This window comes from Rhinolophus sinicus, linkage group LG04 (genome assembly GCF_036562045.2).
Source record: "Rhinolophus sinicus isolate RSC01 linkage group LG04, ASM3656204v1, whole genome shotgun sequence".
Lineage (NCBI taxonomy): Eukaryota > Metazoa > Chordata > Mammalia > Chiroptera > Rhinolophidae > Rhinolophus > Rhinolophus sinicus.
Genome location: NC_133754.1, coordinates 182763743 through 182777954, shown reverse-complemented (window position 1 = coordinate 182777954; position 14212 = coordinate 182763743). Strand labels below are relative to the sequence as shown.

At 47.7% G+C, this 14212-nt stretch overlaps 1 protein-coding gene, 1 long non-coding RNA gene and 1 pseudogene across 11 annotated transcripts in view; 1 reads left to right on the top strand and 2 right to left on the bottom strand.

Moving 5' to 3' along the window:
- Window positions 1-8232, bottom strand: part of ODF2 (outer dense fiber of sperm tails 2) — a 28309-nt gene extending 20077 nt beyond the window's left edge. Inside the window, exons 1-4 of one of the 10 annotated variants that reach the window (XM_074331123.1) lie at window positions 8069-8232; window positions 5074-5164; window positions 4058-4174; window positions 3660-3785 (exon numbers count right to left, since the gene is read on the bottom strand). In XM_074331123.1, coding sequence (XP_074187224.1) covers window positions 3660-3785; window positions 4058-4174; window positions 5074-5164; window positions 8069-8232 — 498 coding nt within the window. Of the gene's footprint in view, window positions 1-3659; window positions 3786-4057; window positions 4227-5073; window positions 5165-6765; window positions 6900-8068 lie in introns of those variants that run through there. The other 9 variants (XM_019728731.2, XM_019728725.2, XM_074331122.1 and 6 more) reach the window with 9 other exon arrangements.
- On the top strand, window positions 7436-9691 carry LOC109445902 (uncharacterized). Its single transcript, XR_002137103.2, has 2 exons — window positions 7436-7849; window positions 8520-9691. It is a non-coding gene; the product is annotated as an uncharacterized LOC109445902 (long non-coding RNA).
- Window positions 9692-12679: 2988 nt separating this feature from the next.
- On the bottom strand, window positions 12680-13830 carry LOC109445998 (peptidyl-prolyl cis-trans isomerase A; annotated as a pseudogene).
- Between the last annotated feature and the right edge of the window lie 382 nt (window positions 13831-14212).

The window sequence follows — 14212 nt, the reverse complement described above, 5'->3', positions numbered from 1 at the left end:
TTTTAGGACTAATCATTGTTATTTTGGTTACGTAGAAAAATATTATTAGAAACGCATAATGAATAACATGCTATAGTATGATGTCTGGAAAACATTTAAATACATCAGCATAAAAAATTGTTTTACATGCATGTGCCCCTCAGAAAAGTTGATGTAAAACTGTGTAACACTTTGCTTTTAAGACTTCAGAAAGGACAATATTATAATCTGGGGACCAGGGTTTCCATGGGTTTTGATAAATTCAACTTGGCTCATTCTGTAAACTTATTTTAGTACATTAAGTAGTTGCTACTTCTCATCATTTGTACAGCTCTTCGCTCCTTTTAAGCCGAGGTCGATGACCTTCTGTGTCAATTTCCAAGGAAAGATCATGGTTATCAGGAATAAAAGGAAGTGTTTAATAAGGGTGTGACTGTTATGTCAAGCAAGTAGGACTTATAGGGGACAACTTAAAAAAATGCATGTGTCTTTGGTCCCAGCAATTCTATTTCTAGGAATTTATCACGAATATCTAAGAATGTGAATCAATATTTAAATTCAAGGCAAAGATATAGATAAATGTATGACGAGATAGTATTGGTTAAATATGTAACGGTACCAATATACACACAATAGAATATTGCCTTAAAAAATAATGTGCAATGCAAATACAGTCAAAATGCGTTAAAAAAAAAAAGAATGTTATATATGCGGTAAGTAAAATATGATCCCTTGTTACAAAAATCAAAAGAATGAGTCTGTTCGTAAGATCAGGAAGGCTAGCACCTACCTACACATGACCTGGGTCTTCTCAGGGTGGTGGGATCACAGGTCTTTTTTACTTTCTTCCTTGTACTGATTTGGATTTTCTAATTTGTCAACAATGACTATGCATTGTTTTTATAAGAAAAAAGTTACTTTTAATATTTAAAAGAAGGATAATAGGAAAATATGTAGATATTATGATTATAATGAGTGGGGGGGGAAAACAACATAGGAAAAAAACTCTGCATAGTTAACAGTGATGGTAAAGTACCAAAATATTAGTTTCAGGACAGTGATTACCCTTGGGGGCAGTAGTGACAGGAATAGGACCAGAGGGGAGATTCTAGAGAAGCTGGTGACATGTTTCTTGAGCTGGGTGATGGTTACACACATCTTTCGAAAAACTTGAAGCAACACATTTCTGATGTGTCTTTCCTACACTTTTCAACAAAAAAGTTTGTAAAACTTAATGGCAGGCATGTTAGAACAGGATAATTATAGGTGATTGTCTATTTTTCTGTATTTTCAATTTTCCATGATAAAAATAGATCACTTTATTTAATAATAGGGTAGAGAAAAAAACCCCAGACCTTCTTTCTCTCAAAGGTAATCTTATGTATCAGAAGGTTTTTTTTAAAAAAAAAACAAGAATCCCCATATGCATGCAGCATCTTCTTGGGTCCCCGTCCAGCTCTACTGCAAACTTCCTCTTCCTAGGGTCTTTTCTCTCTTGTCCATAATAAAAGGGCCAGGCTGGGGTCTCCCAGCAACATGGAGGGCCCCTGGAAAGTGGAGAAGGGCTGGCTCAAATAGCATGAAAGAGAGCTACTGTTTGAGAGATGACAAGTCACCTCTCTGGGTCCCTCCTTTTCTAGGATCCTGGGGCCCCGGGACTGAAAGAGACATTGAGCTTTCCAGAGGGGACCACAGCTTCTAGCAACTTACGTCAACAAGAGTCAATTTCCACAGCAGCATAACTTTGACGTATACTTTGAAAATTACCGAGTCTTTTCACTTTTTTGAAAAGCACTTTAAATTATAAAACATAGTATGCTTGTTATAAATTCATGCAGGCCATTACAAAATAAATAAACCATTAAGCGCTTCCCACACTCCAGAAGTCATCACCGCTTACCACTTCTTGCATATCCTCCCAGAAAACGTCATGCGTATACAAACATATCCATACACACATGGACACATAAGTGCCCTTTTCTGCACCACTTGGGCCAAACTCTCCATGCTGTGTGGCTCCGAGATTCATTATCACATGTAAATATCTACCTCATGTGTAAATATCTACCTCAATCTTTGAAATGGTTGCATGGTATTCCATTGTATGGATGTATCGTAATTTAACCAATATCCTCCTGATAGACTTAAGGTTGCTTCCAATTTTTCTGTTACAAACAATACTATAACAAATATCTTTAAACACAGATCTCTGTACTCTTCTGTGACTTTTTAAGGATAAATTCCTAAGTGCTAAATTATAGAATCACTGTTTGGATAGATGAGGCCAAACTGCCTCCAGCACAGTTCAATCAGTTTCGCGATCCTCTTAGAACTGTCTAAAAAGATTTGTTGATACCCCGTATGCTTGCCAACACAAGACATTTGTAATCTTTTCAACTTTTTGCCACTCAGTAAAAATAACAACTTTTGTTTTTGTTTTTAAAATATAGTTTTTAATTTACATTTCACTGTTTATTAGTGAGATCCCCATGGTGAAAAATGTAAGACATCATTTGAATTCCAATCTTCCTTGTACTATATATACACATGTATATGTATATGTATACGTGTGTGTATATATATGTATATATATGTGTACATATGTATACATATATATACATATATATATATACACACACACACACACACACATATATATATATATATATATATATATATATATATACTGGCCAGAACAGTTCTCATTTATCCCCTAGAATAATACTCCATACTCCCTTTGCCTCTTTGGGACAAATTGGTAAACCAAGGAGTCAAAACCATGAAGTATGACTATAAACTTCAGAGTAATTACTTTTATTTTTTATTTCTAATTTTAAAAGTAATCAGTAAAAGTAATTAAAAAAAAAAAGACTGAATCTTTCACAATAGATCAGGTATCAGCATCTTAAAGTAATCTCAAGTCCTTGACTTGTCCCAAATAATGAGATCTTTGTCTAAAACATGACCAAAAGGCCTTGTCCTATCATTGTTTTTCACTGCAATTGACTAGAATATAAGCAGAAGGAAGGCACGTCTGCCAGTTTGCAGCTACAACCCCAGTGCCCAGCAGTATCTGGCACAAGTCCCAATAAATGTGCAGGAATTACTGTACAGATGGATGGATGGACAAGCAAAACATGTTGAGTCTAAAAAAAGGGACAGTTCTCTTGGATTCTTGACAACTAATACCAAAGGCTGTTATGCCCCAGCAGATTGCTCCAAAAGTGGCTTTGATGACCTCTGTAGAATATGGACATGGTCTCTTATGGAGACCACCTCAGAAGAGGCGATGCTTTCTTGGATATGTACACTCTGGCATATATATTTTTTGTTATACTTCAGATACTATCACAGTTACATGGGAAAAGACATGTGGCTCCTCACAGACAAATTAGAGGCCAAGAGTACAGCCTCTTGAATGAGACCCCTGAGTCCTAACTCCAGTTCTGCTACTTTCTCTGAGACATCACCTCTCCAGGCCTTGGTTTCTGCATCTGGGGTGGGCAGGATCTACCACAGAAGATGCACGTACTTCCAGGGGTTAGCAAGGCGCTCAGTAAACAGGACCTACTGGGATGTGTCTAACAGCTACAGTCGACCCCGAGTCCTACCAGCTGGAGTATGAGGCCTGCTAGACCCTGACCAGTCCGAGAAGAAAAGCCTGAACAGAGCGAGCCTACCTCCCACTTGCATCCCACATGCCGGGCAGGTGACTTTCCAGGGGGCATCCAAGGTACCTTGGTTTTCACCCGGACACTCCGCCGCACATTCACGGTGTCCCCTTTCATTCCGCGCTTATGAGATTTCTGTGGAAAGGGACAAACCCAGCGTCACTTCCCCACACAGCTGGCTGTGGCATCACGCTAGTGGCATCCGTCTCCAACTCTGCAGGGGAGCCTCTTTAAGGCTACTTCTGCTGTCATTCCTGGATGACAGTCCTGCCTACCTTCTAACTAGGCAGCCGACCTCCGAGAGCGAATGTCTCTCAAACCTTGGGAGTTAGCAGCACATGGAGTCTGAGCTGGGAGGTGTCGCCCTGCTCCACAGCCTTCACCTTGCCCCACTGGCATGCTCCTACCTGGCTGCTGGTCGCTGACGGTTTCGGGAGTTTTTTTATGTGGACGTGGACAGGGGTGTTCTCATCCACATGAACATGTAAGGGGGGAGTTGAAGAGCGGTCTTTCATGGTTCGCTTCTGGCAGGCCGGGGAGGACAACACAAAAAAGGTTGATCTGTGGATGAGTAAACTGGGCATAAAAAACAGAGCTCACAGTCTCTGGGGCCACTGAAAGCCTAGCCACCAAGCGAGCAGGACAGCTACTAACTACTGGCATGCAGGCAGGAACCAAGGTGGGAGTGCCATTCAGCAGGCTCCGGCAGAGATCCCAGCTGAAGACCACCAGAGGTCCAGGGCCAGCTAAGAGAGGGGGTCTGCAAGACCCGCAGGTTCTAGAAAGGAGCCCAAAGCCGGCCCAGGTCCTCAGAGCTGGCTCTCGGGCCCAGCCTGCTGGAAGGCAGAGCTCCTCCTTAGACTCCGCACAGCACAGCTGGGAAGCAGGCGAATCCTTCCACACCGTAATCTAAACCAGCATGCGCGTTAGCACAGGAAACACAAAATGATTAGAGCGCAAAATAAACCAGGCACCAGGCAGGTAAGAGACGATGAAAACAGAAAGCCGAGACAAGAAGGTTCTATGGATTCTAAAGGAAATATAAGCAAGGTAAAACCCCAGCTACATACCCACCATCAGCGCCTATCCCCTCCCAATCTATTGTTATTTTCTTCCTCTTCTTCATTATTATTATTATTACTATTATTATTTAGAACACATTAAATGTGTTCTAAAGACTTTTAAAATTTGTCTGGAAGGATTAGACAACCTCCTCACACCTGACAGCCTTACCATAAGCAAAAAAACAAAAACAAACAAACAAAACAACCATCCAGTCGCTCAGCAGGGTCTGCATGAAGGCACCTAGCAGAGTGCCAGGCCACAGCGGTGCCAGCAGGGTAAGGCAGCTCCCGGAAAAGGTGTGCAGAAGCAGTTTGAGCAGAGCCGCAGGCCGGAGGGTGCACGTGTGTATGTCACCTACCGTAACAGTCAAACTGGGTGCGCCACAAGGTGTCCTCAGGATCTTTTTCTGCGTGAGACTTGTTACTCCGTTCTTCCCACACGATGGAAACCTGCACCCAGGCACAAAAACCAGATGGTAAGCAGAAAACTAGGGCTCTTCTATTTCGTAGATCTCCTGAAATTGTATACTAGATATGGTGGGTAACAAGTTGACGGCTAGAACCAGTCTGGAATCATGTGGCACCCTTTCCACGAGGCACCAAACAGGCATGGTGTGCCGGCAGTGAGATGGAAACAGGGGTGATGGGCATTTGCAGGGCTGGCCTCTTAACCTGCCATCGCATCACATGTATTGTGACCTTTTACTGAAAAGCCCAGGTGTCATCCTGTCAGGTGACAAAAAGCAGACAGCACATGAGCAACAGCCAAGGTGCTAGTTTGGCTGGGGGTAAAAGTGCCCAGCATACTGCCCAGAGCAGAGGTAGCCCCAGAGAAGTACTCAGTGAATGACTGACATAAAAAGACAGAGCAGTAGGCTCAGGAACAAAGTCCCTGGGACTCAACTTCATAAAAGCAACAGTCAAATATTCAACTAATAGGATGAAAAATGACTATTTCCTAAAATATTCTACTTGCTACTCCTTAAGCTTCTAAGAAGAAGGGTTATTTTTGTTTTGTTTTGTTTGTATACCACATGTAATTCATCTTGCTTATACATAAACAGCGCCATCACCAGCTTTGCAAATAGAGCAACCATTTAATCTCCAAAATTTGGCAGCAGTACATCTGGGAATTCCAGGATAGGAAGGGACTTGAAAAGTTCATTCGATCCATCCCACTGCCTCCTGACAACACTAAAATATGACTTTACCCTCCCCACAAATAACTTGGAGAAAATAATGCAACATAAAAAAATGCAATATAAACATTCTTGAGCCTTTTAGCAGGTGTTTTGCTATATGTGTATCACACCTTGATTAAAAAAAGAAAAAATACTGAGCCCTACCACCATGTTTCCCCAAAAATAAGACCTAGCCAGACAATCAGCTCAAATGCATCTTTTGGAACAAAAATTAATATAAAACCCGGTCTTATTTTATTATAAGACCGGGTCTTATAATAAATAATAATTAATATAACATCTTATATTAATTTTTGCTCCAAAAGACGCTGCTTTTGCTCCATTAAAGCTGATTGTCCGGCTAGGTCTTATTTTTGGGGAAACACGGTAATCATTTAGCCAAGGAATACAGAATCTGAGATTTTTTTTCCCCTCCTCACTTAGAACATTTCTGTTCACTAGAAGCCAGCAGACTTGGGTAATCTCTCTCCCTCAACTGGGATTCCCATCAAACACTTGGACTCCATCAACACCTTGCTAACTGCTGCATCCACCTCCTATAGCATTGTTATTTTTTAAATGGTCTCCTTTCAAAAACCATCTACGTCTAGTAATCCATTGAAACAACAATGGTGACCCTATTTACTACCAGGAACTGGGGCGGCTGGGGAGGGAGGGAGATAAGGGGGCAGAGCTGAGATCATGTGTCTGGATTGTTTTCCTCCTTCCCCTTAAAAATGATTTCCAAATATTTCGGCCCAGACTTTCAGTACACTGAACAGGAAAGCTGGAAAAAGAAGCCTCCAACCTGGAGGCCCCTGACCACCTTTCCCTGCCCTCCAGTGGAGGGGCCCCCCACATTGGCAGTACCTGGGGGAGCCGCCTGAGGATGAGGCAGACATGACTAGGCATCAAAGCCGCAAAGGTGGACAATTGGGTCAGCAGGCTCTGCTCAGGGGGACCCAGAGGGGCTTGTCAATGAGAATCTCAGGGGCCCAGCATCAAACGTCCTCTCTGAGAGGGAGGAGGGTGGAAGCTTTGGGGGTGGCACTTGGATGAAAACTTGGGAGGCGCTCCTCTCTACTGTCCAAGTCGCACAGCAACTGTCCTGCCAAAGTGGGGGGAGATAGGAGAGGCTGAGCGACCCGTGTGACGGAGGCCAGTAGGCGGGTAGGGGGACGCGGTGGGAGCTCCCCTCCCCAGGGAAGAACGGGCGGCGGAACTTCGAGCTAAATGACCACCACACCCAGGCCCCACCCAGGAGGGAAGGCGTGTGGCCACCAAGGGTAAAACCTGAGGTGCTGGCTGGCTTTCGTGGAGGGTGGGAGAGAACCGCTAGGGCCCAAGTGGGCCCCAAAGGGCCAGAACCCACGCAGGGAGCTGTAAGAGCGGGGTATGTTCTGGGCGGGACCAGGGCAACTGTCTCCTAGGAGAAGGGGCGTTCCCGTCTAACAGATACCCGGAGAGGACCAATAGTATTTGAAGGAGCGAGGAACGGAGGTTACCGGTGATAAAGGGGCGCCCCGCCGCTACTAGGTAGCCCCGACTGCGGAGGGAAAATACCCTGGCGCAGCAGCAACTTCTGGGATCTAGCATCCGAGTTAGAGGGGGTTAGACGCCGGGTTGTGCAGGGAGCGGGACGGGACCCCCAGAGAGGTCCCCTGGAAGGGCAAATTAGCCAGCGGGTTCGGGGACCCGGAGGCGGTCCCCGGGGGACAGCGCTGCCTACAACGAGCGGACAAATAACTGCCGTGCCCAGGCCCGCGGGGAGGGAAGGGCGGACGGGGCGACGCCCACCGGCAGGCTAGAGGGCGCGGGAGCAGTCTCCGTCGGCGGACAGAAGGGACGACCACCCACCAGCGGGCAGGAGGGAACCAGTTTCTGCCCATAGAGAGAAGGGCGAAGCCCTGCCAGAGGGCAGCAGAGAAGCGAGCCGAGCCCCGCCGGTGGCCAGGTGAGGAGGGAGGCAATCGGCCCGCCCGTTAGCGGGAGGAGGCCCGCGCCGGTGGGCGGGGCGGGGGTCCAGATTCTGACGGGAGCTGGACGAGCGCGCCCGAGGGCTGCAGGCGGGGGCCACCCCAGCGGGGGCCAGCCCGCCCGTGGGGACCAGGCCGGGCAGCGGCTGCGGCGCGCCCCGGAGCGCCTTGGGTCCCGCCTAGCGGAGGCCTCTCACCAGGAGCGACACGGCTGCGCCCAGAAACGCCTCCTTATGAAGTCGTTGAAGTCGGTGGCCAGGGTCGTGCCATGGAGACGCCGTGGCGGATGTAGTCCGGCTCCGGCGGCGGCTCCTCCCCGCTTCCGCCTCCTTTTCCGACACCCGGTCGGCAGCTCGCCCATTGGCCAGTTCAAACCCCGCCGTGAGCCTCTCGGGTTTCGCCATTTAGGCCTAGGCCCTGGCGTCACAGAGATGCCCCACCCCGCCCGAAACTCCGCCCGCTTTCAGGCCACGCGGCCCGTCGCCATGGAGACGCGCGACGCTGCCAGCGGGCTTTGCCCGGGCTAGCCCCACGGTTCAATGCCCTGCTAAACCCCGCCGCTATTTTTACCCTGCCTTCGGTCCTCCTCGAGTCCCAGAACTCAAAGGAGCATCACAGCTCTAACTCGCTCCCTTTGATATGTTTTAGGAACTGGGCTTAGAGATGGGGCGCAGAACAAGTTAGTGGCTGGAGCTGCACCCTGCTTCTGGAAATCCAGCCCTGTCTCTACTTCGCTGTTGGTGCAGAGAGGGAGCCGTCCTCTGCGCACCGTCCAGACTCTCCTCCTCCCACATCGCCCCTGTCTTTGTCCAGACAGGAGGCAGGGTCCGAATTCCCCTTGCTCCTCAATGCCCTCCTGCACACTGAATGCCGCTGTGTCTACAGACCTACTCCAATGAGGTTCTCGCTCTGCCGCCATCTTCTCAACTAGTTGCTTCACTGTCAGCCAATCATGAGGGGCTGTCACGTGCCTCACGGTGCCGCCCTGGATTCTGGGAGACTTTAACATCCTCAGGGCCATCCCTGGCTTCCAGTTCCTTGAGATGGTCATCTCCATGACCCCCCCCCCCCCCCCGCGCCTCAGCCATGCACCCCCAGGGTCACACAACTGGTTCACCTGAAATTTTAAATTCCAGCTGCCCCCTCTCCAAATAGAACCTGCTTTCCTGCTTTGCTCTCACAATCTAATGCCTACCAGGTTCATTCTTCAGGGTTAGGGAGCATTCCACTCCCTTTGACCTGTTCATTTTCTCCCTGTTGAATAAATGATGGATTCCCCAATCCCTTTAACCCAATCATCTGAGGCTCTGCAAAGACCAAACCCACAAATCATTGCCTCCACCCTCAGCTGAGCCCTACCACTGCTCAGCACTTGTTCTATTTGTCCCTGGACCCCTCCACCTCCCCACTGTGGCTTTTCCAAACCTTTGCCTCTTCCCTATGCCATATCCAACTCTCCTTTTTCTTAGAGAAAAATAAAGCTATCGAACGGGATTCCTTCCACCTTCTCCACCCCCTCATCTTTGTCTTCCCCTGCTCTCCAGTCCCCCCTTCAGAGCAAGAACTGCACAAGATAAACTTCTTGCCTCCAGGCCTAGGTGATACACCTCTGTAAAATGTCTCTTGCTACTCCCAAGACAGGTTTGTCAATGCTCCCACCTTCATCGAAGCAATATTAACTCCTAACTATGTGCTAAACCCAGTGCAAGGGACACTAGACCAACACATCCCACCAGTCTTCAAGGAGCCCATGGCTGACCACTCGAACGGGACCAGACCAGATGAAACGATTAAAGCTTTTCCCTCCACACCTTTTGAAAGAGTTTGTCTGTGTGGTTCTTTTCCCCCACTTCTTCCGCCCAAAGAGGGTATGTAATATGTATTAGTTTGCTAGGGCTGCCATAGCAAAGTACCACAAAATGTATTGTCTTACAGTCCTGGAGGCTAGAAGTCTGAGATAAAGGTGTCAGCAGGGCCGTCCTCCCTCTGAAGGTGCTGGAAAAGGTTCTGTTCCAGGCCTCTCTCCTGGCTTCTGATAGTTTCTTGGTAGCAGAACTCTAGTCTACACGTGGTATTCTCCTTGTGTGTGTCTGAGTCCAAATTTCCCCGTTTTATAAGGACACCAGTTATATTGGGTTGGGGCCAACCCTGCTCCAACACAACCTCATCTTAACTAATTACATATACAACGACCCTATTTCCACATAAGGTCACATTGCACGTTCTGGGGTTAGGACTTCAATATATAAACTTGTGGGAGACAAAATTCTGCCCATAACATAGTCCAGATGTTGTTTTAAGACATATCATAGAATAGACATTAATGAGGCCACGGCCCAGCTTAAGAAATAAAAGAGACTTAATTGTTTTTTAAACCAGAAGACACTATCTCAAAATGTTAACACTGGTGATTTTGTTTTTCTCCTGTTTTTCTAAATTTCAACAATGAACATGGGCTTTTCGTGTTAGTTAGAAATAACCACAGATGAAGGAGCAGCTGCAGCTCTGGGCCCGAGTCCTCCAGCTCAGGCTCCAGACTCTCCATTTACCCAAGGGCCCGATTACCAGTTATTTCCATCCAGGAGCACCTTCCCCAGGGGCCTGATGCAACGGCCACAGCACTGCCCCGGGGAGAAGGAAGAGCTGGGAGACAGAATTCTCCCCTGCCCTATCAAGGTTTGGCTCCTCTTGGACCCTTTGGCCAACCACTCACTGGCAGGGCCTCTGAGGCTGGATGGATGCTGGGCTCAGCCAACAGTCCTGGTTCTACGGTTGCCCAAACCAGTGGTTCTAAAAGCATGGTCCAAGTACCAACAGCATCAGTATCACCAGGGAACTTGTTAGAAATGCAGATTCTTGCACCCCACCCCAGACCTATTGAATCAGAAACTCTGGGGGTGGGGCCCAGCAATCTGAGTTGTAACAACTTCTCTACGTGATTCAGGTGCGCTCTGAAGTTTGAGAACCACTTCCCACACAATGTCAGGAGGGATCTTGGAGGGTAAATCTTGTCGTGCCCCTTCATTTTCAGAGGGCGAAATGGGCATTTTACAGAGAAGAAAAGGACCTGGCTAAGTGGCACAGACAGTTAAAGTGGCAGAGGGGAAACTGGAAATTAGGTTATCTGGTTCCAGAGCCCCCCACAACTTGTTCTGACTCAGGCAGATTTCCCAAGCCCATCTTGATTCACTCTGTCACTGTCTGAAAGGTCACGTGATGCCAGTGACCATCAGCGCTGGACTCTCTCCATGCCAGGCACAGTGCCACTCTCATTAGCTCATGAATCCTCACGACATCCAGTGAGATTGGCACAAGTGTCAACCCCATTTTATAGAGCAGAAAACAGGTTAGAGAAAGGTCAGGACACTTGCCCAAGGTCACAGAGCTAGAAAGGGCCAAGACACAACTCAAACCAGCCTTCTCTGCCCCCAGGACCCATGCTGTGGCTAGCAAGACCACAGTTTTGCTAAGACCAAGGTTTGCAGAGACCGCCACCATCCAGGAAGGGATCTTCAGCATCTATAATTCGGCTGTGAAACCAAAAGGACACAAAAATCTCTCTGAGCAGGCAAACAGCCAATGCCCCAAAGCTACTGCCACTTACTCATAGGAAAGACCCTTGTCTCTTCGTTTGCACACAGTTGTACCAACCGAGGGGTCAGGGGCAGAGCAGATGAGAAGCAGTCCTCCAGGAGGGATGTTACTAGACACAGCTCTTGCCCACTGATCCCATCCCCACTTGCTCACTTTCTCTGTCATCCATGCCTCCCCCAAGAAGCCAGTGTACCTCAGGGCGAGGCTTCCCAACCTTCTTCACAGCAGGGCATACCTAGAAAACCAAGATATTTGCACACTACTGCCCTGAGTAGTCTGGAGGTCATGGGGGTGGGGTGGTATTTGGTAGTCTAGATGAACATTTCATAACACATTCCTCATAATACATATTAGGGTTAGAAACTATAGTATAAAGTACTGGGGAAGATATTAAAGCTCAGTTTTGTATGAAACTTCCAAATAAAACACGATGCTGGGTAAAAGAAGACAGACACAGAAGACCACGTACTGTATGATTCCATCCATAGGACAGTTTGGAAAAGGCAAAACCATAGGGACAGAAAATAGATCAGTGGTTTCCAGGGGCTGGGGTGGGAGGAGGGAATTGACTGCAGAGTGGCACAGGGGAACGGTGGGGGGGAGTAGGGAGCGGTGGGAAGGCTGTGGGGAGGGGTGGCGGTGGTGCTGGTGGTATATAATTATGTATATTCCACATCTGCATTGTAGTGGTGGTGACACAACTGTTTACATTTTCAAACATCATCAAAATAAATTAGCAGTTGTTCCCAAACTTGTCAAGTCCTCTGAATGACCTGGGGTGGTTTGGTTCAAAAACAGTCCGACCTCCCCCACAACCTAGTGAGCCAGAACCTTGTAGCATGGAGATAGGAGGGGGCAGGAATCTGCATTTCAACAAGCTGCCCAGGTAACCAGTGGTGGAATGGGGGCCAGGACTTCTGAGTCAGGACCGGATTCCAAGCTTCCATCTCCAGTCCAGACTTGAACCCTGATTCCCAGGCTCACACATCCAACCCCTACCTGACATGCGCACCTTGATCTCAAATGAACACGTCTAAAAATAACCTCCTCCGCTGCCCCCCCCCACAGTCTGCGCCATTTCAGTTCATGGAAGTTCCATTCTTCCAGTAACTCGGGCCAAAAACTTTGGCACCATCCTCAATTTCTTTTTGTTGTTGTTGTTGTTTCATTTTTATTTCATAATTATAAACTTAACTCTTCGGTCCAGCTAGACTTGGAGGGACATAAGGAGAACACGGAACGCAAAGAATTGTGGGTGAAGGTGCTCTTCTGAGCTGTGGAAGGGATGGTCTGGTGGTTAAGATAAAGCACAAATCAACATTAGCGTTGTCCACAGACAGCAGTGGTGACCTTCTCACTGGTTTTGTCATTCTGGACCCAAAGTGCTCCACGGCAGCCACAGTCCCCATGCCCTTTTTCACCTTGCCAAAGACCACGTGTTTGCCACCCAACCACTCAGTCTTGGCAGTGCTGATGAAAGACTGGCAACTGTTTGTGTTGGTCCCGGGTTTCCCATGGACAAGATGCCAGGACCTGAAGCTTCAGGATGAAATTCTCATCATCATAGTTCTCCCAGTAGATGGACTTGCTGCCAAGGCCATTATGGTGTGTGAGGTCACCATCCTGGCACACAAATCCCGGATTAATTCTGTGAAAGCAGGAACCTTCATGAACTTTCTCCCCTGTGCTCAGAGCAGGATAGTTTTCTGCTGTCTTTGGAACTTTGTCTGCAAACAGCTTAAAGGAGATGAGGCCCAAAGACTTGCCGGCAATGTTGAAGACCGGAGAACCTGTGGGGTTGATCCCGGCTAAGCAACGCAGGGCAGGTCTGGGAGCAGTGGCTTCAGTGTCTGCCAAGCCGCTTCTTCTCCTCTTGAAATTCTGTCCGCTCTACCTTCTCACCACACCCACTGTCAGCATCCTGGTGTGAGGAACTATCACGTCTCCCCTGGATTATTACAATGGGTTCCTAACCGGTCTCCCTATTTCTACCCCGGACGCCACCCTGCACACACACACCAGTTCATTCTTAGAACAGTAAGAACAGTAGCCAGGGTGAACATGTTAAAATAGAAGTCATTTCTCTGCCTTAAACCCTCTGGGGGCTCCTTATCTCAGAGTAAAAGCCACAATGGCCTCCAATGTCCTCTCTGCTCTGGCCCTGACCCTGGATCCATCATCTCCAGAACTTGGTTCCTCCTTACTCACTCTGCTCCAGCCACACAGGCCTCCTTGCTGTCTTCTGAACCTGTCTGCCCTGCTTCTGCCTCAGGACCTTTGCATATGCTGCTCCCTCAGCCTGGAATGGCCTTCCTTCAGATATCCCTATAGCTTTCCCCCTTACCTCCTTCAAGTCTTTGCTCATCTGAGTTGTTAAGTTCTCAGATCGTACTTGATATCTCCTCCCTCATTTTCCTCTATAGCATTTACCCTCTAATATTTATTTATTTGTTTCTGTCTGTCTCCCTCACTAGAATGTCAGCTCCATGAAGTCAGGGTTTTTGTTTGTTTATTTTATGTCAGTTTTATTTACTGCTGCAGCCCTAGTGCCTTAACCTGGCCCATAGGAGGTGCTCAATAAATGTTCATTTTAAAGAATGAAGGGGATACCTGAAGCCTGAAGAGAAGTGTCTTGCTCAAGGTCATAGCCATCCAGAATCAATGGCTTTTACTCTTGGAACGAACAAAGCACCAATCCCACCGCTCTGACCCAAAGTCCTTCTCACAGCCATGCCAGGTTCGGGAAC